The 22,506-nt window shown below is 46.8% G+C and overlaps 3 protein-coding genes across 3 annotated transcripts; all 3 read left to right on the forward strand.

Annotated features, from left to right (window-relative positions):
• Window positions 1-682: 682 nt before the first annotated feature.
• Window positions 683-5,174, forward strand: LOC140644383 (keratin, type II cytoskeletal 75-like). Its single transcript, XM_072847181.1, has 9 exons — window positions 683-1,186; window positions 2,215-2,429; window positions 2,973-3,033; window positions 3,230-3,325; window positions 3,574-3,738; window positions 3,954-4,079; window positions 4,326-4,546; window positions 4,838-4,869; window positions 4,978-5,174. Exons 1-9 carry the CDS (start codon window positions 683-685, stop codon window positions 5,172-5,174), a joined length of 1,617 nt encoding a protein of 538 aa, XP_072703282.1.
• A 3,956-nt stretch (window positions 5,175-9,130) lies between these two features.
• Window positions 9,131-12,901, forward strand: LOC140644449 (keratin, type II cytoskeletal 5-like). The gene is made up of 9 exons (XM_072847299.1): window positions 9,131-9,625; window positions 10,042-10,256; window positions 10,570-10,630; window positions 10,751-10,846; window positions 11,121-11,285; window positions 11,537-11,662; window positions 12,057-12,277; window positions 12,550-12,584; window positions 12,690-12,901. The coding sequence occupies exons 1-9, from the start codon at window positions 9,131-9,133 to the stop codon at window positions 12,899-12,901; spliced, it is 1,626 nt and encodes a 541-aa protein (XP_072703400.1).
• A 1,968-nt stretch (window positions 12,902-14,869) lies between these two features.
• LOC140644450 (keratin, type II cytoskeletal cochleal-like) lies at window positions 14,870-21,612 on the forward strand (the record flags this gene model as incomplete). The annotated part of the gene is made up of 9 exons (XM_072847300.1): window positions 14,870-15,319; window positions 15,733-15,941; window positions 18,627-18,687; window positions 19,365-19,460; window positions 19,652-19,816; window positions 20,191-20,316; window positions 20,451-20,671; window positions 20,947-20,981; window positions 21,407-21,612. Coding segments are annotated over 9 exons (1,569 nt in total), but the record flags the coding sequence as incomplete, so codon positions are not given.
• Between the last annotated feature and the right edge of the window lie 894 nt (window positions 21,613-22,506).

Genomic DNA, 22,506 nt, shown 5'->3' on the forward strand with positions numbered 1-22,506 from the left:
AGCTCAGGGAGCTGAGCCTTTATAGGGATGGAAGCAAAACTATTTCTGCAAATATATTGTGGTGGCATAGAGGGGACCATGCAGTACCTATCACAGAACCCCAGGATAGAAAAATTTACTGCAGGGCCTCCTGGAAAACACTGCTCTGCCCGACACAGATCCCTTTCCTAAAACACAAGGGACTGTAACTTTTCAAAGCCCTGCTTGTGAACAGAAAAGGGGCGAAAGCAATCCTGAGGGACGAAGTTTTCAAATGAGAGAGGTGTTGAGTGACAGGCATTTTGAACGGTGTTTTCCTCCCTGTGCCCAAAGTGACTCATTGCAACTTTCAAACGCTTTGATATGGCAAAGAGTCTGGCTGTCTACAAAGAAGGCAGAAGGCGACAGTTATTCCCAAAGAATACCACTGTTGCTCAGAACCTGGCTATATTATTTCAGAAGGGCGTGTGTGCGGAGTGAGTTCACTCTCCAGAATGCTGTTGGACATGCCAAGCCTAATTAATCAGAAAGATGATCCACCTCATCAAACCCATCCCAGTCTCATACATGCATAAAAGGGCTCTCCTGAGCCCGTGGAGAGCACAGGTTCAACTTTCTCCTTTCCCTCCTACTCCTTGCTCCAGGCCAGCACCTTTGCTCCTTTATTCTTGCTGTAGCATCCATCCCAATCCAAAAGCCAGCAATGTCTCGCCAGTCCACCGTGAGGATTCAGAGGGGAAGAAGTGGCTTCAGCGCTGCTTCGGCCATCGTCCCAAACACCTGCCGCACCAGCTTCAGTTCACGCTCTGTCACCCGGGTCGGAAGCTGCAATGCTGGCAGCGGGTTTGCTAGGGTTGGTGGTGGCTTTGGAAGCAAAAGCCTCTACAATGTTGGTGGATGCAAGAGGATGTCTGTGGCTGGAAGGGGTGGTAGCTTCTATGGATCTGCAGGTTTTGGTGGTGGCGCTGGTAGTGTGTACGGTGGTGGCTTTGGCATGCCAGCTAACCTTGGCTATGGATATGGTGCATTTGGTGGTGGCATGGGTGGCCCTGGATTCCCAGCTGGGGGCATCCATGAAGTCTCCGTCAACCAGAGCCTTCTGAAACCTCTCAACTTGGAGATTGACCCCAGCATCCAAAGGATCCGAAAGGAGGAGAAGGAACAAATCAAAACCCTCAACAACAAATTTGCCTCCTTCATTGACAAGGTGAGACATGAGCTTCCCTAAATATCTTGTCCTGATTTTTTTGATGGGACTCTTTTCTTAGCTGCTTTATGAGCACGTAAGCTGATCAAGAAGGAATAGAAGTGAGGAATGAGACTGGAAGATGCCCAGTCCCCAGAAACTCCAGGGAACGGTACCTGCTACATAGTGGTTGCTACGAATTAATCATCCAGTATGTGAGGTCCTCCTCATCTGCTGCTTGACATCTCATAGGCAGTGGAGAAAGAAAGCCCTAGAAGATAATCCCATCCTTCTGGAGTTGCTGGGCTCTCTCCATTGAGCATTATAGAAGCCTTGATAACAGTTTTTTAGATGGTTAAAGTGAGATGCAAGCGACCCAACTAAAATGACCACGAAAGGAATCACATGAATTGGCACTAGGGAGAAGTAAGCTTCTCATTGCTTGAATTTCCTCAAAGGCATTTAGAGCTATCACTGCAACAGTACCAGCGTGTTTGGACTGTTAGTTCAAAATAGCAAATCTGATCCGACACTGTCTGTCCACTTCATTTCCTTGTTAACTGTATTAGATGTACAAGAGCACCTGCTTGATTTCTGCTCTGGTTGAGCAGCTCCTCTTCGGTTTCAAGGAAAATGCTACATTATTTTGGAGCTTTCGTGGGGTGGGGGAGCTACACTGAAGGGAAGGAGAAATGGCACTTTACTATTGTTTTCTTAATAAGAGTGCAAACCCTGTTTTGCTCCTTATCTGATTTTGCACGCACTCTTCACACAAAATGCATGCACTTTGTCTTGATTTAGCAAAGCAATGAAGGGGAAGCATGGTGCAAGAAAATCAGTAGTCATTCCAGAGTTTGTTTGCAATACGGAGCAGGGTCCCTGCAGTCAAATAGCAAATCCCTTCTTCTACCAGATGAGAATGTGGCTATGAAAACCAGCTGGAAAGAGTACTTCACCACCTCAGCTAGTACTGAGATCCCACATTTGCAAGGAAAGCCCTCCATAATCTCTGCTCTCTCAAAACATCTTCAGGATATTTCTGCTTGCAGGTCCGATTCCTTGAGCAACAAAATAAAGTGCTGGAAACCAAGTGGAGCCTGCTTCAGGAGCAGGGGATGAAAACAGTTAGGAACAACTTGGAGCCGCTTTTTGAGACTTACATCAACAACCTCCGGATGCAGCTGAACAATTTGCTGAGCGACAAGGGAAGGCTGGAGGGAGAGCTTGTCAACACACAGTACCTGGTTGAGGATTTCAAGAAGAAGTAAGTCTATTGAGCTAGTGGTCTACTTACCTAGGTAGGTGCAGCCTTTCTCCATTCAACATCCTTAAGCCAACTGGGGGATCCAGGAGAGTCCAGGACACAGGAATTCCCGACAGTGAAGGCTGTGACATTTTCTCAAGATAAATGGTAACAGAGTAACAGATCCAAATACACAAACATTTAGGGAATAATTTAGAATATGATCAAAGACTTATTAACTAAATTAACTACTGAGAAAAAAAAAATTACACGGTAGGTGTGACAGTTTCAGGACAGCATGCTTAATTTGCTTAAGCCAGGCAGAAGGAGTATGACTAATGGCCAGAAATAGGAAAAAAGGAACAGATTCTTTAAAATTTTTTTTATGTGCTTGTTTTAACTAGTTTAGCCTAGGAACATGCTCGTGGTCTCTTATTCAGATGCTCTGTAGGAGAAAAGAACATTGTATGCAAAATGCTCTTAAGGAAGTTCATTCCAGCAAACTAAAATCACCTCCGTCTGTTACTTGCCTAAACAAATGCTCCTTTTGCCTCCCTCCATTAGGTATGAAGATGAAATCAACAGGCGTACAGTTGCAGAGAATGAATTTGTGACACTTAAGAAGGTGAGAGCAAATTACAGAATACCATCTGATGACTATTTGTAGAGCTCTAATCACCTATTCATTCACAAATCCATCCATTTATACTCCAAAGGCTTTTTTAATGGTTTCTTCCCTGGACTGTTATTGCAGAGATACGCATGTTCCTGACTTGCTAATAAGAGTTTAAAACATATTACCTAAATCTCTCATTCTCCAGGACGTAGATGCTGCCTATATGAACAAGGTGGAACTACAAGCCAAGGTAGATGCGCTGACTGAAGAAATTAATTTCCTGAGAGCCCTCTACGAAGCAGTGAGTACAACCACCTCCCAAGACATTTCAACCCTCAGTTCAACCCTTCCCTCCCTCCTTTCCTCTGAAAACCTGTAATTTCTTCCCCCAGGAGATGCTAAATCCTTTACCTCTTTAGAGTTATACCAACCGTCTTAGCTGTTTAGATAACAATCTGTAGCCTCTCCCAGGTCTGCACGATCATCCGAAAGGAGGAATAGGCATCTCTCAAGTGAATTAGCTCACCTAATCCCCTGTGCACTTTGCAGGAGCTGTCTCAGATGCAGACACAGATCTCTGACACCTCTGTCGTTCTCACCATGGACAATAACCGAAACCTGGACCTGGACAGCATCATCTCGGAGGTCAAAGCGCAGTATGAGGACATTGCCAACAGAAGCCGGGCTGAAGCAGAGTCCTGGTACCAAACCAAGGTGAAGAAACTGGGGGTTTCCGTGCTGTTATCTTCATGTTTTGTCTTGAACAGATAAAGACTGACTCTTCCAAGAAAACCTCAAATATTATATCTTGCAGAGCAGCACTCCAGCTGCTAGTCTGGGCTCAAGGAGGGACCCATGCTTTCCGGCACCTGGGTTACTCCACAAATGATGGATTTTACCTTGGGTGATTGTTCCTCTCTCTGTGACAGTACGAAGAGCTGCAGGCTACGGCAGGCAGGCACGGGGACGACCTCCGTAACACCAAGCAGGAGATCTCCGAGCTCAACCGCCACGTCCAGCGGCTGCGGTCTGAAATCGACAGCGTGAAGAAACAGGTAAAGGGCAGCAAACCCCACACTTTTAACCAATTTACACCCTGACTTGCAAGGGAGAGGAAGGAAAACGTCAGAGGCAACCTAGGCAAGCTCTGCTCAGTTTGATCCTTTTTCTCTCAAAAAGAGAACTGTCACTAAAAACGGTTAAGCTGATGGTGCTGGAATAAGACCTTGTGATTTCAGGGTAGATAAAGAACAAGTCTAGGTCTTGTATGGGGAATTTAACTGGGGGCTTCTCTTCTGTAGTGCGCAAATCTGAAAGCGGCCATCGCAGACGCTGAGGAACGCGGGGAGCTGGCCCTCAAAGATGCCAAAGCCAAACTGGCCGAGCTGGAGGATGCTCTGCAACAGGCCAAGGCTGACCTGGCCCGGCAGCTCCGCGAGTACCAGGAGCTCATGAACGTCAAGCTGGCCCTGGACATCGAGATCGCGACCTACAGGAAGCTGCTGGAGGGAGAGGAGTGCAGGTGGGTGGGAAACACAACCCTTCTAGTCCTGATGTTGGAGGAGCAAAGCAATGCGAGCACTGGAGAAATGCTCAGCATTTCTGAAATGCTAAACAGGGCATTAGGAGGCGGTGGGGGGGAGGGGGGAGATTGTCCTAGCTAATGGAAATAACACTGTGGGAAACATCCCTGAATTATGCCAAGTTTTTATTTTTCTCCCCAAAGGTCTCTAGGAAATGTACCCTATTTTTTCTTCCCCACTATCAACAGACTTCTTATCCTCTTACCTTGCTGTGTTCTGTCCCCTAACAGGCTGGCTGGAGACGGTGTCCCAGTGAATATCTGTAAGTTTCTAAAATATATGCAATTACCTTATTTAAGCATTAGTGTGTCTCTGCGCCAAGAAGCCAATTCTCAGAGAAACTGAAAGCTTTTCCTTCTCCTTCTCGCAGCCGTGACCAGAACAACTGTGGGAACGGGATACGGAGGAGGAAGCAACCTCAGCATGGGAGGGGGAATCTGCAATATGGGGAACAGCTTCAGCTGCGGAAGCGGTCCCGGGGTTAGCAGCACCACTCTCGGAGGCGGCAGCAGCTCCAGCGTGAAGTTCGTCTCGACTTCCTCCACCAGAAGAAGTTACAGAAGCTAAAAGTTTCCTTTCAGACGCCTTCACTCGCCAGAAAACACCTTAACACTGGTCCTTTACTAAAGCATAGTTGGGGTCAACAGAATGAGGGCCACCTAAACCCTATGTCTTGTCGCACAGGAGCCTCACTTTAGGAACTCTCTCTCAGCTGTGTTGTCTAGCACGTGTCGTGTAGGGCTCTGCTATTGAACATGAGTCCAATTGTTTTAAATTTGCAACTTGCTTGTTACAGCTCAGCATTTTTTGGCCGGATTTTGTATATAAAATGTGTCCCATGACTGTTTGTCTCTCTTCACTTTCTGGTGTTTGTCTAATAAAAATGCATATGTAATTTATTCTATTGTGTGGACCTTTTAATTAAAGACGTGGAACAGCAAATGCAAATGCAGATAACAAGCACTTTTCCTAGGGCCCTGCCCGGTGAAAGGCGCAGATTTTTGCTCCTCATTCACATTTCCTGAATCTCTCCATTAGCAGCCAAAACACACAGGCAGAGCGTAGCACCAAAGGGAGGTTTGCCGTTGATTTCAATGTTCTCCCACTGTGCAAGTAAAACACCTGGAAGCTAAACACAGGGCACGCCAAGGCAGGAGTCGGGCACAGGGGAAAAGGCCTGAGATTCATTTACTGTGCAGCTTTCAGCCAATACAACAGCCAACAGCCTGGCTCCCAGGGGGTACAAAGGGCAGTGCCAAGTGTGTGATGTACCTGCATAAACTTCTAACAATAGGGAACTAATTACTAGGGGAGTCAGAGCAACCACCCGGCTTGTTCAAGTATATCAGTCCATCTCAAAACCCCGCTTACTGTGAGCTGTCTCACCTAAGCGCAGGTGCCAGCAGTGCAAACATCTGCCTGAGCAGGTTGAAAGCACTCCCTTTCTGTTCAGAGCACTGGCCACATGTTTTAGATGTTTATCTTGGGTCTTGATGCTGATGTTCCCTCTCCTTTGACTACAAGGAGGTGGAGGATCTGGTCCATATGCATTCACATACTACGTTGAATTACGTGTCGTTCATCCAATAGCTATAAAAATATCCAAGAATGGGATGCTTGTTGGAAAGTGAAAGTCTTCAAGATCCAGTGTTTCTTCACATTCTTAGAATACAGTGGAGGCAAGATCTTGTTGTGAGAAGGTGGGGAAAAAACAGAGGAGGTGTAGCAGTTTTAGATGTGGTTCTGACTAATCGGGAGAAATTAATTGCGAAGTAAAAGCAGAGCATCATCTGGCTAAAAGCTACAGAGTGACAGATCTCATTGCTGGAAGATCAGTTGAACAAATAGATGTGATTAGAAAAAAAGTCCCAACCCTCGCCCCATGTACTTCAATAAGTTCAAGTAATGGGTAGAGAAGCACTCTTAGGAAAATACTCGAAGAGATGGGCAAATAGAGAGGAATTGGCAGTGCCTGAATGATAGACTGTATTTGGGTTTTCCTTTGAGACCAGCACTTTCCCATAATTTTCTAGGATGATCTGAACTCTGCATGTTTCTCTCTGTATCCCTGAGGAAATCTCCTTCCCAAAAACTTGCAGGCTTGGTTATGGGTCTGCTGCGGCTCTTCACTCCTGCTCCACCACCTCTCCCTGCTGAATACTCACCGCAGCTTCCTGGGAAGGAGCAATATCCTCACTCTGAACAGCAGCCTGGGCAAGGTTAAGTAATGGTCTTCCTCGTTGCTGCCCAAACACACTCTCTAACCAAAGAGGATATAATGCATATAGCCAACAGGCACGCCAGATGGATGCCATCCATTGCATCAACACCTGGGTCATAACGCAGAGATTACAAAGCCCTTCATCTAGCGTGGGAAAGGCTGGGGCCAAAATATTTGTTCTCCCAGGGCATCCCTTTTTAAGCAAGATACAAAAAACCCACCCTGGCAAAGGTTCGCATCTCTGGATACACGACTGATGTACAGCTGTCCTTGCTCCAGAGCAGGGCTCTGGTCACCACGTACGTAACCTTCTGCATCCAGTCCTGCTGGACAAGTTAAACAGATGTAGCAATGGCCTGGGGCTTATATTTCAGTGGGAGAGGACAGCCCTCGTTAATTCTAGCACAGCCTAGATTAAAACCTTAGTCATAATGAAATGAATGGTGCTTGCACTCAGGGGCTTGAATTTGCAACGCGTGGAGGGAACTGATTGCTACTTGCTACCCGTAACGTTTTTACGGAGTTCTTTAGGACAGGCAGTCGGTAGCTTAGTCACAGAAGCTCCTCTCTCTCAAAAACTGCTGCTTGTTGTAACGCACAGTAGCTGAAACACTCCCAGAACAGTTATTTTAGCTTCATTCCAGGGTGTGTAATGGAAACATTAGCAGAATAGAGGGGGGGAGGGAGGGGAAGCACGGCTGAAAGGCAAAAAGAGATGACGGGCATCTGCAAATTACCCTCCTGGTACCTTCTGGTCAAACTCTCTTGACTGCCCGGCCTCCATGAGTGAAATGGCAAGCACAAGCACACACTTGAAAGACGCATCTGCAAACACCTGCTCCATATACCCCAGTGCCTGCACGTGTCTTTTTAATGGCTTGGGAAAGCTACAACTTCCCAGCAACGCTCTGCAGGTGGGCTGCTACCTCCTCTGATGAGCAGGTGTTCAGCTTGGGCATGGGCATTCACTAGAGAGACATACCTTGGCAAACACAAAGGGCTGCAGGGTCCAAGAAAAGCACGTCCATCCCTGGGCATCCAGACAAGACACTGGGACTGACTTTCGAGCATCTTGCCTGCTCTAGGATAAGTGCCTGTGCGTACAGTTCTACCGCACAGCATGCACAGGGCGAGTCAAGACACCATGTGTCTTTCACCACAGAAATGCACTATTTGACTTTTCCTGGGTGCTATGTGGAGTAAGAGTAAAGGGAGTTGTCTGTGAACAATGTCGTAAGCCTGGATCCCAAGCACTGAATTTCCTTGTGAGTAAGAGATATCACAGGGGGAAGACAACAGACATGGGGAGGGCAGCCTGGGAACGAGGCTTCACACCGTGTAGAGACAAGGCCACCCCATGAGTCAGGAAACAGCCCAAAAATCTGTGAAGGTGAAGCCCTGAGAAATTGCCAACTCAGGTTCTGTGTTGTCACAGACAACTGTAACTCCCTCCCAGGTCATATTCTGATATTTCATCATTTGTTGTCAGTCTGAATCAGGATGAAACGTAGACACTTTTCACAGAAAGAAAAGGTCTGAAAATACCATTCATAAAACTACCTGACATGTCCTTCCCACTCCCCAGCTGGGTTTTGATAGCTGATGGTCCAAGACTCCCACTAATGCTCCCATCACCATCCTGGCTTTCCCTCCATCGCCTCTTTCTCCCTTCTGTATCAGTTATGGTTTAAATGGCTCTTGTTTGGGCATGAGAACAAGAGTCCAGAATTTCCAACAAGTCGGGGCCTGAGGTGCTGATGTCCTGCTGGGGTTTACTCAAAACCACAGCAGGAGGAAAACACAGACCCGCAATAACAGATTTCTCAGACCTCGGACCACCGCACCGTGAAATAATGCACCTTTACGCAACAGAGGGATTGATTCATCCATGAAATAGAGATGAGCGAGCGCTTGCCCAACATGGGGAACCATCTACTGCAAAGGTGAAAGGAGGGAGTGGGAAAGGATGGCTGCGAACAAGAGTTGAGCCCGCAGTATTTAGTGCTTTCTCAGATATTTCGACAGACTGATCATGACTGTCACAAAAAAATGCAACTCCTGCACTTTGTGAGTGCTTCACATGTGCTTGTGCTCACGGTGAACTCACTGTCCGCTTTCCTGCTGGGTATGCCGAGCCCAGTTAATCAGTAGGATGAGCACCACACCAGACCCATCCCCACCTAGTGAGGGTATAAAAGGGCCAGTCCCAGCCTGGTGGAGCACAACTTCACCTTCCTGCCTTCACCCACTTCCTTGCTGCTTTATTCTTTCTACCGTTCTCACCTTGCTCACACCAGCTGCCATGTCTCGCCAGTGCGCTGCAATGAACCAGAGCAAAACTGGCTTCAGTGCTGCTTCCGCCTTCATCCCAAATGCCAGCAGCACCAGCTTCTGCTTACGTTCTGCATCCCAAGGTGGAAGCTGCGGCACCGCTGCTGGGTATGGAAGAGTTGCTGGAGGTTTTGGAAGCAGGAGCCTCTACAGTCTTGGTGGATGCAAGAGGATCTCCATAGCTGGAAGAGGTGGTGGCTTCTACGGACCTGCAGGTTTTGGTGCTGGCACTGGGATATCCTGTGGTTTTGGTGGTGCAGTTGGTGGTGCCTTTGGGTTTGGTGGTGGCATGGGTGGCCCTGGATTCCCTGCTGTCCCAGCTGGGGGCATCCATGAAGTCTCAGTCAACCAGAGCCTTCTGAAACCTCTCAACCTGGAGATTGACCCCAACATGCAGAGTATCCGTAAGGATGAGAAGGATCAGATTCAAACCCTCAACAATAAATTTGCCTCCTTCATCGACAAGGTGAGACATAAGATTTCTTGGTTATGCTGTGTTGATTCTTCAGTGGGGAAGCACAAGCAAGGACAAGTTATATCTTTATCAGAAATTTTGCTGCTCTTGTACTGCCTTTTCTAACATCAGCAGCCTGGGAATAAAACCTGAGGGGTTCCAGCTTTGGGACCATTCATCCCTCACATTAACGCTGAGAGGAGACTGGCCAACAGGGGGAAAATGGGTGATATAGGACGTAAGGAAGCAGAGTTTGCAAAGAGAGCAGGAATGTTAACATCAGATGTGCAATGCTTGCTTTCTTGTATAAATTGTCAGCTGTTCCCCAAGGGCTGAGAGCTCCCACCTTTCAGCAAGCGAATCCTTGCAGGATTGTACCTTGCCTCTCTAAGGAAAACCATCCTAAAATATCTCCTTTCTCTATCCAGGTCCGATTCCTTGAACAACAAAACAAGGTCCTGGAGACCAAGTGGGCCCTCCTGCAGGAACAGGGGAACAAAACAGTCAGAAACAACATTGAGCCCCTCTTCGAGACCTACATCAACAACCTCAGGAGACAGCTGAACAGCTTGCTGACAGACAAGGAGAACTTGGAAGGGGAGCTGAACAAGGTGCAAAGCCTTGCTGAGGACTTCAAGAACAAGTAAGTCCCTCCATTTGTGGTCTGGAGAGCAGGGTGGGCTGTGACAGATGCAAGCTCTCTGTTGCATCTGTGCAATAAAACAAGGAAAGAAGGCCTTTTTGCTGATATAATCTTCTGAGTAAGGCCCAGGTTAAGTTTAATGAGAGACATATTCAGCCTCACTTCCCCACGGCTGAAAGTCACAGGCAGAAAATCATAGGGCTAAGAGACCAAGGTACAAAACTGTACATATAAAAAAAATAAAAGGCTGGTCCTGAAAATATGAAATAACTTTTGTACAAGCCTAGACCAACTCTCCATTTCCATCCCACAGATATGAAGAGGAGATCAACAAGCACACAGCTGTCGAGAACGAATTTGTGATCCTGAAGAAGGTGGGTGCGCGCACACTGTGCCTCCCAGCCCTGCACGAGCATAGCAAGAAACAAGTTCTCCAGCTTTTCCTCTGCTTCTCTGAAAACCACTTCATTTTTGTGATATGTTTCCTCTTCTAGGAGGTGGATGCTGCCTACATGAACAAGACAGAGCTGCAAGCCAGGCTGGACTCCCTTATGGAGGAGATAGATTTCCTCAGAGCCCTCTATGAAGCCGTAAGCACCAGCGTGTACATCCCTCTCCCAGTTTCCAATGTCCTTGCCTTCCTTTCCCACTTCAGAGGCTCAGGACTGATTATTTTTCATTCTGTTGCAATAAATAATTCAATGCTTTTTCCATTTCACCTGCTGTCTTAACCCTGCCTGAAACTGTATTGGAAAAATCACTTTGTCCACCCAGGTCTACCCTCTAACTTGGGGGGTTTCCTCCCTCTGAGCAACATTCGTGTCTCACACCTGCGACTCACCGAAATATCCATTGCTTTTGCAGGAACTGTCTCAGATGCAGACCCAGATCTCTGACACCTCTGTCATCCTGACCATGGACAACAACCGCAGCCTGGACATGGACAGCATCATTGCAGAGGTCAAAGCACAGTACGAGGACATTGCCAACCGGAGCCGGGCGGAGGCTGAGTCTTGGTACCAGTCCAGGGTGAGTGCCTAGGAGGGCTTCTGCAATGGGAAAATCACACTCCCTCCCCATCCACGGGGAAGTGGGTCCCACTGTGATTTTTATAACACAGGATGTCTTCAGATTTAATAATCCTATAAAGTTTGGAAGTGCTAATTTGGGATTGAGAACATACTCATACTTCTGAGTGCAAACACCCACATACTCGCATTCTGCTTGGCTCTAAAACCAATATATTTTACCTTGACTGGTTGTTCCTTTCTCTGTGACAGTACGAAGAGCTGCAGGCTACGGCAGGCAGGCACGGGGACGACCTCCGTAACACCAAGCAGGAGATCTCCGAGCTCAACCGCCACGTCCAGCGGCTGAGGTCTGAAATCGACAGCGTGAAGAAACAGGTAAAGGGCAGTGTAAATGCATAAGACTTAACTTTTGTTGTGGTCTAACCTTTTGGTTGTCCAGCCAACTCCAAGGAATAAAAATAAATGCATCTAAGTGAGTTCTGCTGGATCAGGAATGAATATGACAGCATTTATCTCAGTGCAGTAACATCACTAAGAGTAACTTAATGCAATGTTAGTAAACCTAAGGAGATGTTAAGAGGTGTGGAGTTAGATTAAATCCAGGTTGTGACCTGGCTCAGAAGATGGATCAATTCAATGATCATTAAGATCACACCTATGGATGTTAACCCAAAGCCTTCTGCATCTAGACCAGGCATCATGGCCTCAGGGTACAAAGAACTGGTCTATGCTCTAGATAAGGAATGCACCCACTATTTTTCCTCCACAGTGCGCCAGTTTGCAGACAGCCATTGTGGATGCTGAGCAGCGTGGGGAGATGGCCATCAAGGATGCCAGGGCAAAACTGGCTGAGCTGGAGACAGCTCTGCAGAAGGCCAAGACAGACCTTGCCCGGCAGCTCCGTGAGTACCAGGAGCTCATGAACATCAAGCTGGCCCTGGACATCGAGATCGCAACCTACAGGAAGCTGCTGGAGGGAGAGGAGTGTAGGTGGGTGCAATTTAATATCCCAATTTCCAGAGGTGCAATGGAGTCACAGACCCTTCTGTCAGGTTTAGACTTCCCACATTCAGAAGACCTGAAACCTTTTAAAAGGCAAGCAATTGCCCATGAAGATGAGCTAGTTGGGAAGATGGTAGCCTTTCGTGCAAACTTTCCAACATCCACCAAAAATATTCCAAGGAAATTCTCCTGCCTTTTCAACCAGCTCCTGTTCACGGGTTCCCCTTGAATTCTTACTGGCTCATTTTGCTTCCTAACAGGCTCTCTGGAGAAGGTGCCGGCGCAGTGAATATCTGTAAGTAACTTTTAAAGATAGTTTGGCAACTTTTACATTTGTATCCCTGCCACTCAGAGCCCACTGTTTGTGGATGCCTCTAAAGAGAGTGTTTTCCTCTTGCAGCTGTGACCAGAACCGCTGTAGGAACGGGATATGGAAGTGGAAACTGTCTCAGCTTCGGTGGCAGCAGTGGTGTTGGAGGTGGGGTCTGCGCTGGAGGAATGCGCTTCAGCTCTGGAAGCGGACAAGGCACAGCCGGGTCATGCATGGTCAGTGGAAGCAATTCCAGCACGAAGTACGTCTCCACCACCTCTTCAAGCAAGAGATGCTATTAAAGTCAGACATCAGCACTGTTAGCTAGTGTGTGCCAAGTTTCCTCTCATATTGTGTGCAATCCTTACCCTGTTACTTGCAAAAGATTTGGAAGTCAAAGCTGTCTGTCCTTATTTATATAAAACATGCCATGCTTCTGTTTGTTCTTTGACTCTCTGAAATCCTCATTTCCCAGTGTTTGTCTAATAAAAGGCACGTGGAATTAATTCTGTTGCATCCTCCTTTTAATTCCAATTACTTTATAGGACCTTGGGGAAAAGCATGATTAACATAGCAGAGTAGAGCTGAAGGTAAACAGAAGTCATACACACAAGAGTTGAGACCTTTCCTTCCTCTGCGCTCACTGCAACTCCATGGACACCTCTTATATCCAACAGGAACAGAGCAGTTGGATGTTCCATTCCCGTTTGTGTGAGCAAAGTTTTCTAGCATCAGTATCTTCCACAGGATGGGAAAATATCTACTCTCCCTAGCAGGCACTAGAGAAAACGTCCTTCTATCTTAATTTCTACATTACGGCATCTCAGCATTTTCATGGCACCTTGATCGCGCCCAAACCCCTGTAATCTTTCAAGGTTTTATGTGATGAGTCATGTAGGGATATAAATCTAGTTTTTCCTATGAAAGCAAGTACTTCAGCTCACGCTGTTCTGTACATGCACTAGCTGCAGGGGCTAATAAAATGCCGTCACTGCCATTACCATAATTAGAAATGGGAAAGCCCATTAAACCCCCAAAGTCACCCTCTTTGGGAAGAATAATGTCCCAACATAGGTAGTGAGACAGTTGAAGACCCTGAGGGTAAGGAAGGTTTACTTCTCCTTCTCTAATCTCCTGAACAGCAGTAATGAGAGACAAACTACAAAAGCACCAAAGCTCGTATTAAGAAAAAAAAAAAACGTGCTGAGATTACCACAGCAGATTGTGCTGGTTCAGTCTCTGACACAACCCTGCCGAGTGACTAAAGCACTGGAGGTAAACGTGACGCACATGAAGTCATTTAGACTTCTAGCCTAAAGAGAAAGCGATATAATAAACCTGAGCTTTTCATTAATCCTCTAGATCTAAGCACAGTAAGACACTACCGGAAAGGAAATGGGTCATCCTCTTCAACACCTGCCCATCTTTCTCTGGCATCTCTGGATCATATTTCCACTGACACCAGCAGAACTGGTATTTGGTTTGTTATTGAAACGCTGTCCAGCATCAAACAGCCATCTGACGACCTGGACTTTTACAAGTCAGGCTGTTTTCTCTCTGGGGGACCATGTGCTTTTAGCTGTCTCATCATTCAGCATTTTGGCTAAGCAAAGCATCTAGGCTCCCTTTGTAGCCAACAGAAAGCACAGGTGCCTCCCAAATTATCATCTTTACCAGAAGTACCTCTGTGCCGATGAAGTGTTGCCTGCTAAGATGAGGAGTGCAGACCAAGACATCTAACTTCTTGCCTAGATCAGCACAGGTTGCTCCTACCCCAAGATGGCTGGCAATCGGGGAGCAAAGTCAGTTTTTTCTTTAGCAAAGCACGTCAAACTGGCATTTTCAACATCCCTAGATTCCCTCTTGTGGCAACTTCAGTCCCATCAGCTTGAAACTAAATGGGCACTGACACCATGAACCAAGTTAAAAGCAAGCCCAAAAGGGAACTTCCAGATGTAAATATTTTTTTTTCCCACCAGTAATCCCTGCTCTAAAAAATACAGGTTAGAAAATTTGGTTAGTTTTATAAGCCTGAAGGTTGACAGCCCATTGCATTAGCGAGTCTGGTGATTAACGGGTTGGGAAAGGTGGCCACGTGCCAGCATACCAAACCGATTAGCTCAGTCAACTGAGCGGCCCTCTGCGGAGAAGCCCAGCTCTCCAAAAGGATAAAAGGAAGAGGGGACTCCTGATCCAAATTCCCAAAGATTTCTACTCATCTGCCATCTCACCTTACCATCCTCTGTTCTCGCCACCGGTGAACAATCGCACAGAAGTCAGTCGGCATTAGGTCAGGAGGACTCACTAAGAGTTTCAGTACTGCTTCTGCTGCTATGCCTGTTAACCGAAGCAGCTTCAGCTCCATGTCCATGTCCCGCTGCAGTGGTAGAGGCGTGGGACAGATCAGGGGTGGTTTTGGCAGCAGGAGCCTTCACAATCTAGGGGCAAACAAGAGGATTTCCATGAGCGGAGGGTATTGGTCTGCTAGACCAGGATACAGTTATGGGTCAGGTCATGGCGGGTTGGCACGTAGAGTTGGTGGAGCTGGGTTTGGATTCGGAGGTGGATGTGGCCCTGGAGGTATTCAAGACATCACGGTCAACCAACACCTCTTGGTACCTCTTAACTTGGAGATTGACCCCAACATGCAGAGAGTGCGGCAGGAGGAAAAGGACCAGATCAAATCCCTCAACAACAAATTTGTGTCCTTCATTGACAAGGTAAGACATGTTCCACTTCATCCAGCCTGGCATGTTTTACATTGCCTATAGAGTAGGATCAGGATTGCTCTCAACATTGTAAATTTATTTATAAATTCTTAATGCAACGAGTTAAGGATTTTGATCAGCTTTTATCTCTGTATCCAGACTGTCTATACAGCTCATTTTGTCAGAGCTCTATAGACAGTCTGGATATGGTGCAAATTATTTTTCCAGATTTCTTTGCAGTTGAAGGTTGCTCCTGGTTTCCAAATATTCCTACCAATGATCTTTTGATGACATGCCCATCTAAAGCCCACTTTAAACTACATAAAACAAAACCCCCCTCACATTAAAGCCCCCATCTCATGAAAAGTGAGGCAGGTTTTGAGCTGATGATCCCAAATGATTTAAATTGTTCTGATGGGTTTCAGGTGCGGTTCCTGGAGCAACAAAATAAAGTACTGGAGACCAAATGGAGCCTCTTGAAAGACCAACAATTCGTGAAAAATAACCTTGAACCTATGTTTGATGTGTACATCAGCAACATGAGAAGACAGCTCAATGCTCTAGCAGGGGATAGGCTGCGGCTCAGCTCAGAGCTGAAGGCTATGCAGGATGCTGTTGAAGACTTCAAGATCAGGTAAGCAACACACACACAGAAAGAAACCTGTCCACTTTTCTTCACTCTATCTTCTTCCTGGATGAGTTAAAAGACCCAAGGCAACCCCAAAACTGTGAGACCTCAGAAAGGACTAAAGTGACTCGGTTCCCCTCACTTTAGCTGCTGTATAGATGTCAGCAGCAGCACTCTACCCGTTGCAAGACATATGCAACTTTTTTGCAGGGACAGGTGAACTTTTTAAATGTTGCAGAAGGCTCAGATGGTCAGACATCCACAGGAGTTCGGGAGCAGCTTCTCAAAAGCTTAGTCTATCCAGAGCTTAAGCTTTCCAAACAGTTTCCGCTCCTGTGCAGTCATTTTAATACAGACCAGGATGAAACCTGAATCTTAACAAGACTATTGAGCACTCTGAACGCTCACATTTCTTACTGATGTGGGCTCCTTTCCAGGAGAGAAAAACTGTCTACAAAGAAAGATTAGCTTTAAGTGTGTGCTTAAGTATTTTTCATTGTTTTTCTTTCCTTTTTTTTTTTTTTTAAATTATTATAATGTCCCTTAATATCAATGTATCGCATAGTTTTAGCACTTTGAAAAGTCAGGAGTTAGCTTCCACCCCATGGAAAGCCACTGAAATCTTGGGCAAGGGTTTCAGCCCAGCTCATTAACTCTTTAGGCTGTTAGAAGGAGGTGTTCCCTCTCTCATCCACTCTTTGCACTTTGGAAAAACATCTATCAAGCGTTAGTGTCTGCTACCATGCCCACAATGGATACACTGCTTAATGGATGTGAGTAAGTAAGGAGCTTAAATTGTCAATCTGGAACCAGAAAAACAAGAGATGAGAGCTAGGTGCAGGCTGCAATTCAAAACAAGGACACGCACATTCTGCCAAAACCCCTCTGCTCTCCCTTTCTTGTGAGATTATGTCTGACACTTTGCCACCTTTACCAACAGTGCCTCTAGCCCAAAAATAGCATCGGAACAGAAACAACTGCCTTGGGGAAGAGAAATCGTCATCCACATTCTCCTTTGAGACTTCTTTTTTATGGTTCTCTGTGCCTTCAGAAAAGAAACGTTTAACAGAGAAAAATCTGTCCTGTGTCAGTTTGGCCATGTAAGACCTCAGGGAAATCCAGATGGCTGCTACAAATCAGCCATCCGGCTTTCCTTAATTAATTTTAGGATGGGACAAATGACATTCCAGAGATAAATATCTTTCTCCATCAGCTACAGAAGGAACCTCAAAGAGCAGAGCTTAGCCAAAATAGCCAAGTTCCAGGTAGCTGCCTTGAGATGAATCCCAGCTGTAAGCACAATACTGCTATTGATTAACTGGGTTAGAGTGTCCTCCTTCTGTTCTCATCACAGGTCCATGGCGAAAGCCATTTTAAATTTTGAAAAGCAATGTCTAACATTAGCAAAGCAGCAACAGAGATTGCTCAGCTGAGAAAAGACCCTTGGGTGTACCATGACTTCAGACAAGAAATCCTTTGACAATCAAAGGTCACATCATGGAGGAGGTTCAGACTTGAATACTCTGCCTGCATCTGACATAAAGTGGCAAATATTCCTTCTGGCTCCAGACCAGGGAATCTTTGGGCAAAAGCTCAATGACATCATACACACTGCTGGGCAGGGACCATCATCTCGCATTGTGGCGACAATGCCTACACCTACCAAAAGGATGTCACTGCTTCTGTCCCCATTTCCCAGGAATTTTTTCTTTTTACCTTTATTTATTTGAAACTTCGTGGATCACAAAGTATTCTTCCTAATGTTTTGCTCTTCTGAGTCAAATACTAATCTGTATGGCAATTAGAAATTAGACATATGCCAAATTAGTTTTCCTCTTCTACGTGGCTAAGAGCTTAGAGACCCACAAATCCACATACGGGCCAGGACTTTGCTTAATGGAAATTATTTTAAGAGTTGGATATTCCTCATGTGAAGAAATCTTCCCCCATGAAAGGGTCATGAAAGGCTAACCTTTTATTAGCTGCATGGATTCCTTCCTTTGAACTCCTGTCTTTCATCTCCCCGATTTAATCATTTCATTTGAGCTGGGCATCAGTCCATGGCTATTGCTGTTTTTTATCCTTTCCCAAGAGCGGGACCGCACGCTGCTGCTGATCCAGACCTTGGCTTTCCTTGCCCAGGCCATCATCCTCCCTCCTCCCTGGCCATCCTCAGCCCTCCCGAAGCTACCGCGGGAGCTGGCGTCAGAGGTTCCGGCTCTTCTGACTAACCCAGGTGTGGCGGCAATGAGCTCAGCTACGGCTCCACCCAGCCCTCCCGGCCTGAGAAAATTTAGAGAGTACAAGGCTCCCATTCACAGCGAAAACTTCTGGGAGGATAAAACGTGCCTTTAATGAAGGCCTGTAGCTTTTCTAGATGGCCTCCTCCCACCACCTAGCCCAAGGGTGCTGTCTTTCTATCATAATCGGTGAGATATATATATCTAATAATGCTATGAATAATATATGCACTGACATAGCAAGGACATAGCATTGTTAGGTAGCTATTTTTGTTGTTTCCTCCAGAGATCTACGCATTGGTGGTAAATGCCCCTGGGAACAGACTCTTTGGTCTCTCCACAAGCACCCTACAATGAACGCATGGAGGAGGGATTTCCATATGCCCATGGTGGACAGGGTGGGTTGCAGTGTGGAAGCTGTAAAGGGATGCTCATCTCCCCTTCCCAACAGGTACGAAGAGGAGATCAACAAGCGCACGACTGCAGAGAATGACTTTGTTTTGCTCAAGAAGGTGAGGCGCCAACAACAAAGAAGGGACACACTTTTTAAAGGCAAAACGCATTTGAATGCAAATAACCCTTTTTATCCGGCAGTGCCAAGCTGGGCAAAGCACTTAGCAAACGTGTAGTCATCCCTCCTTGAAGCAGAAACACCCAATTGTGCCAGTGTGTCAGTCCTTGGCAATAGCTCATTCTTGTTTCAGGCCCCTCATCCAAAATTCAGGTGAGTCCTGGTCCCCCAGGTACCAGACCAGATCTAGGTCATCCATACCTTGTGAGCAGGTATGGTGACTACTCCACTAGATGCTCTGCCACTTCTGCAGCCTTTCTGTATCCAGTCCTACCCTCCACAGCCCCCCGGTCCCATCTGCAGGAGACACCATGAGAAACTCCCACTATTTCAAGCATTGTCCAAAATATCTGTCTGTGCACTGGCAAAAAAGGGAAATTCAGTGGCTTCTGACGTGTCAAAAATTGCTTAGATCTATAGACATCATCCCTCCCTCCCCCCAAAAAAAGGTGCAGGGAAGAAACCAGTTCACTCTTGGCTCTGTTTAAAGGCACAGAGGTCAAGAAACTCTTCAGTTCTGGTTTGTCGCCAAAGATTTGTATTAAATGACAACTGGTCTTTGTACAAGGATGCAGATAGGCAAGATCTGGTTCACTACCTCTGTTGTCGTGGTTCCAGGATGCGGATGCCGCCTACGTGAACAAGGTGGACCTGGGGACCAAGGTGGAGGCACTGACAGATGAGATTAACTTCCTGCGAGCCCTCTATGAGGCAGTAAGAATCTCCCAAATTTCCCAGTTCTGCTATTTCCCCCTTTTCCTGGTACCAACAGGACCGAACCAGCCTGAAAGAGCTGTTCGGAGCTGCAGGTCCTCCCCATTCCTACCCCTCTGCCACACATTCTCTCTGGGACAAGCACAACAGTGAAATATTTGGGACTGAGAAGAAATTTGTTTGACTTACAGGAGCTGTCTCAGATGCAGTCACAGATCTCTGACACCTCCGTAATTCTCTCCATGGACAACAACCGAAACCTGGACCTGGACAGCATCATTGCAGAGGTCAAAGCACAGTACGAGGACATTGCTAACCGGAGCCGGGCAGAGGCCGAGTCCTGGTACCAGAGCAAGGTGAGGATGTGAAAATTAACCAGGTGAGCTAGGAAAATTTTTGTTTAGCTTTTCCCAAAGGCTATTTTATACTGGAGAGTGCAAGCAGAGAGGACAGGGGAGTAGGGTGTAAAATCAAGTCAATTTGGATAGGATTTCATTTAGTTTCTTGGACACATGAAAATGCCATTTTGACGAGAGACAGAGGAGCATAAGGAGATAGAGGGAGGAAGGAAATATGCAAAAGCTCATGAGGAAGAGCTTGGACTGAGTACAGAAAGAGACAGAAGACCCCGTCAAGAGAGGATCAGAGCAGGGTCAATCTCTACCAATGAGTTCAAGCTCCTGCCCAGATCTGACTGTGCCCTGGTGTCTCATCTTCCTGCCCATCTCAGTATGAGGAGCTGCAGCTCACGGCTGGCCGGCACGGGGACGACCTCCACAACACCAAGATGGAGATCTCAGAGATGAACCGCATGATCCAGTGGCTCCACTCAGAAATTGATAGTGTAAAGAAACAGGTATGGCACACAGGACCGCTCCAAACAAAGGGGCACCTACATCTCAACTACCTTGCTGTACCCTTGCAAGGATGCCTGGAAATCAGGGTCCAAACCCACCAAGCAGTTGCCAGACCTATTTCCACTTCTTGCAGTGCGCCAGTTTGCAGACGGCCATCGTAGATGCTGAGCAGCGCGGGGAGATGGCCTTCAAGGATGCCAGGGCAAAACTGGCTGGCCTGGAAGATGCTCTGCAGAAAGCCAAGGCAGACCTGGCCCGGCAGCTCCGTGAGTACCAGGAGCTCATGAACGTCAAGCTGGCCCTGGACATCGAGATTGCGACCTACAGGAAGCTGCTGGAGGGCGAGGAGAGCAGGTGGGTGGCTCCCCCTGCAAACCAAATAATGTCCAAACCCATAGATATTTTCACATTTTCCTTGCAACAAGAGAGGGAAGGACCACAAAAACTTGCAGAGAACACACATCCGTATCCTACGCAGTTACAGGTGTTATTTCAATTCCTGTCGGACACTCATCATCAGACCTTAACACCCCAGACCATTCTGTTATCCAGTGTCCCTGGTGCCAAACTGTTGCTTGAAATTGTCCTAAATAACAAGCCCCTCCTTCTCTGTCCTCTCTTTCTTCCAGGCTGGCTGGAGAAGGCGTTGGTGCAGTGAATATTTGTAAGTAATCTGGGTCTTAAGCAATAGATTGAGTATTCATTGAGATATTCCTTAAATGTACCTGGAATTGAGGATAAGACAATGAAAATGAGCTACGCAGCTAGTAGTTACCGACACAAAAATGGAGTACACTTAGGGTTTTGGAGTGATCTGTGGGACTGGGGAGGCCAAAGAGCCTGATACATCTTTTCTCTGACCAGCTCTGAACTTGAAAGGTTTTGTACATTGAGACTGTCCCTGGGAGACTCAGATGTCTAAGGCCAGCTCTGCTACAGGATAGGAAGAAAAGCCAGAGAATAAGATGTATGAACTACAGGCAGTGGTAGACTGTCCAAGAAAAAACACGAATGTGTGAAACTAAAGGTTGAAATTCCTTTGTACTATTCCAAAAAACCTAACCCTCTGCCCATGGTTTCCCATCACAGCTGTGGTCTCATCCAGTAGCAGCTACGGAGGTGGGAACACGTTGGGGCTGGGGTCAGGCTTCAGCAACAGGCTCAGCATGGGGGGAAGCGGTGCCAGCTCCAGCGGCGGGAGCTGCCTGGCTGGTGGATTCAGCTCTGGCGCAGGAAGCAGCTCAAGCATGAGGTTTGTGTCGAAAAGCACCACCAAGAAGAGCTATCGGAGCTAAGTTGTGGTGGCACCCAGCTCATCCGGAGCAGAAGAGGTTGAGCACCACCTCCTGCTGCCAGCACAAAGCCTATTAACACCATCCAAAGAACCATGCTTGTGACTTTCCCATTAGGGGAAAACATATTCCCAGCGCTACTTACTGGCTTGGGAGAGATGCCTCTCCAAGTTCAATTAATTCCTCTGCATAAAGCCTCACCCAGCTGACCAGAAGCCCAGCACTGCTTGTCAATGAGTAATCAGCCTTCCCATTAATGGGTGCCATCGTTAGAGCTCAGCTTCTACCTTACCAGGGCTCCCTTTTGCTCCAGCACCCTGGTACAAATCCAGAGTAGATGCAGGACTTGGATTTACACCAGCGTACATGAAAGCAGAATGTGTCCCTTCACTTGCTTATAACAGAAAGCAGGAGGTGCGTTGAGACCACAGTCTCTTGTGCTCCCTCCTAACCAACCCTGCTCCCCACTGCTGGGCTTGCTCCCCACAAAGGCTTGAAGAATTGAAAACAAAGCGTCTTTCCATAGAGAGGCACTTGCTCTGTTTCCCAATTCCTCTTGCATTGCTGTCGTTTCACTCCAGGGCGCTCTAGCTCTACCTACATCCAAAAATGCAGCCTTCATTTTCCATAGGTGAAAGGGGTTGGCTCTCTATAATGTTGAATTCCTCACCCACCCAGTATGTATAATTTAAGCCAAAAGACCACGTAACCTACAGGTTGCTAGACCTTGTCTCAGCAGCAAACCATTCTCGTTTCCACTAGCCAGAGTGAGCTTAAAGTAGACACAGAGGTTAAAAATACAGGAAAAACAAAAGGGAGGAACAGCAGGCTTTGGTAACATAAATTTTACATAACCTGGAAGAACATCTCTGTTTTAGTGCCTTTGTTCTTAGCCTG

This window comes from Ciconia boyciana, chromosome 27 (assembly GCF_034638445.1).
Source record: "Ciconia boyciana chromosome 27, ASM3463844v1, whole genome shotgun sequence".
In the NCBI taxonomy this organism is placed as follows: domain Eukaryota; kingdom Metazoa; phylum Chordata; class Aves; order Ciconiiformes; family Ciconiidae; genus Ciconia; species Ciconia boyciana.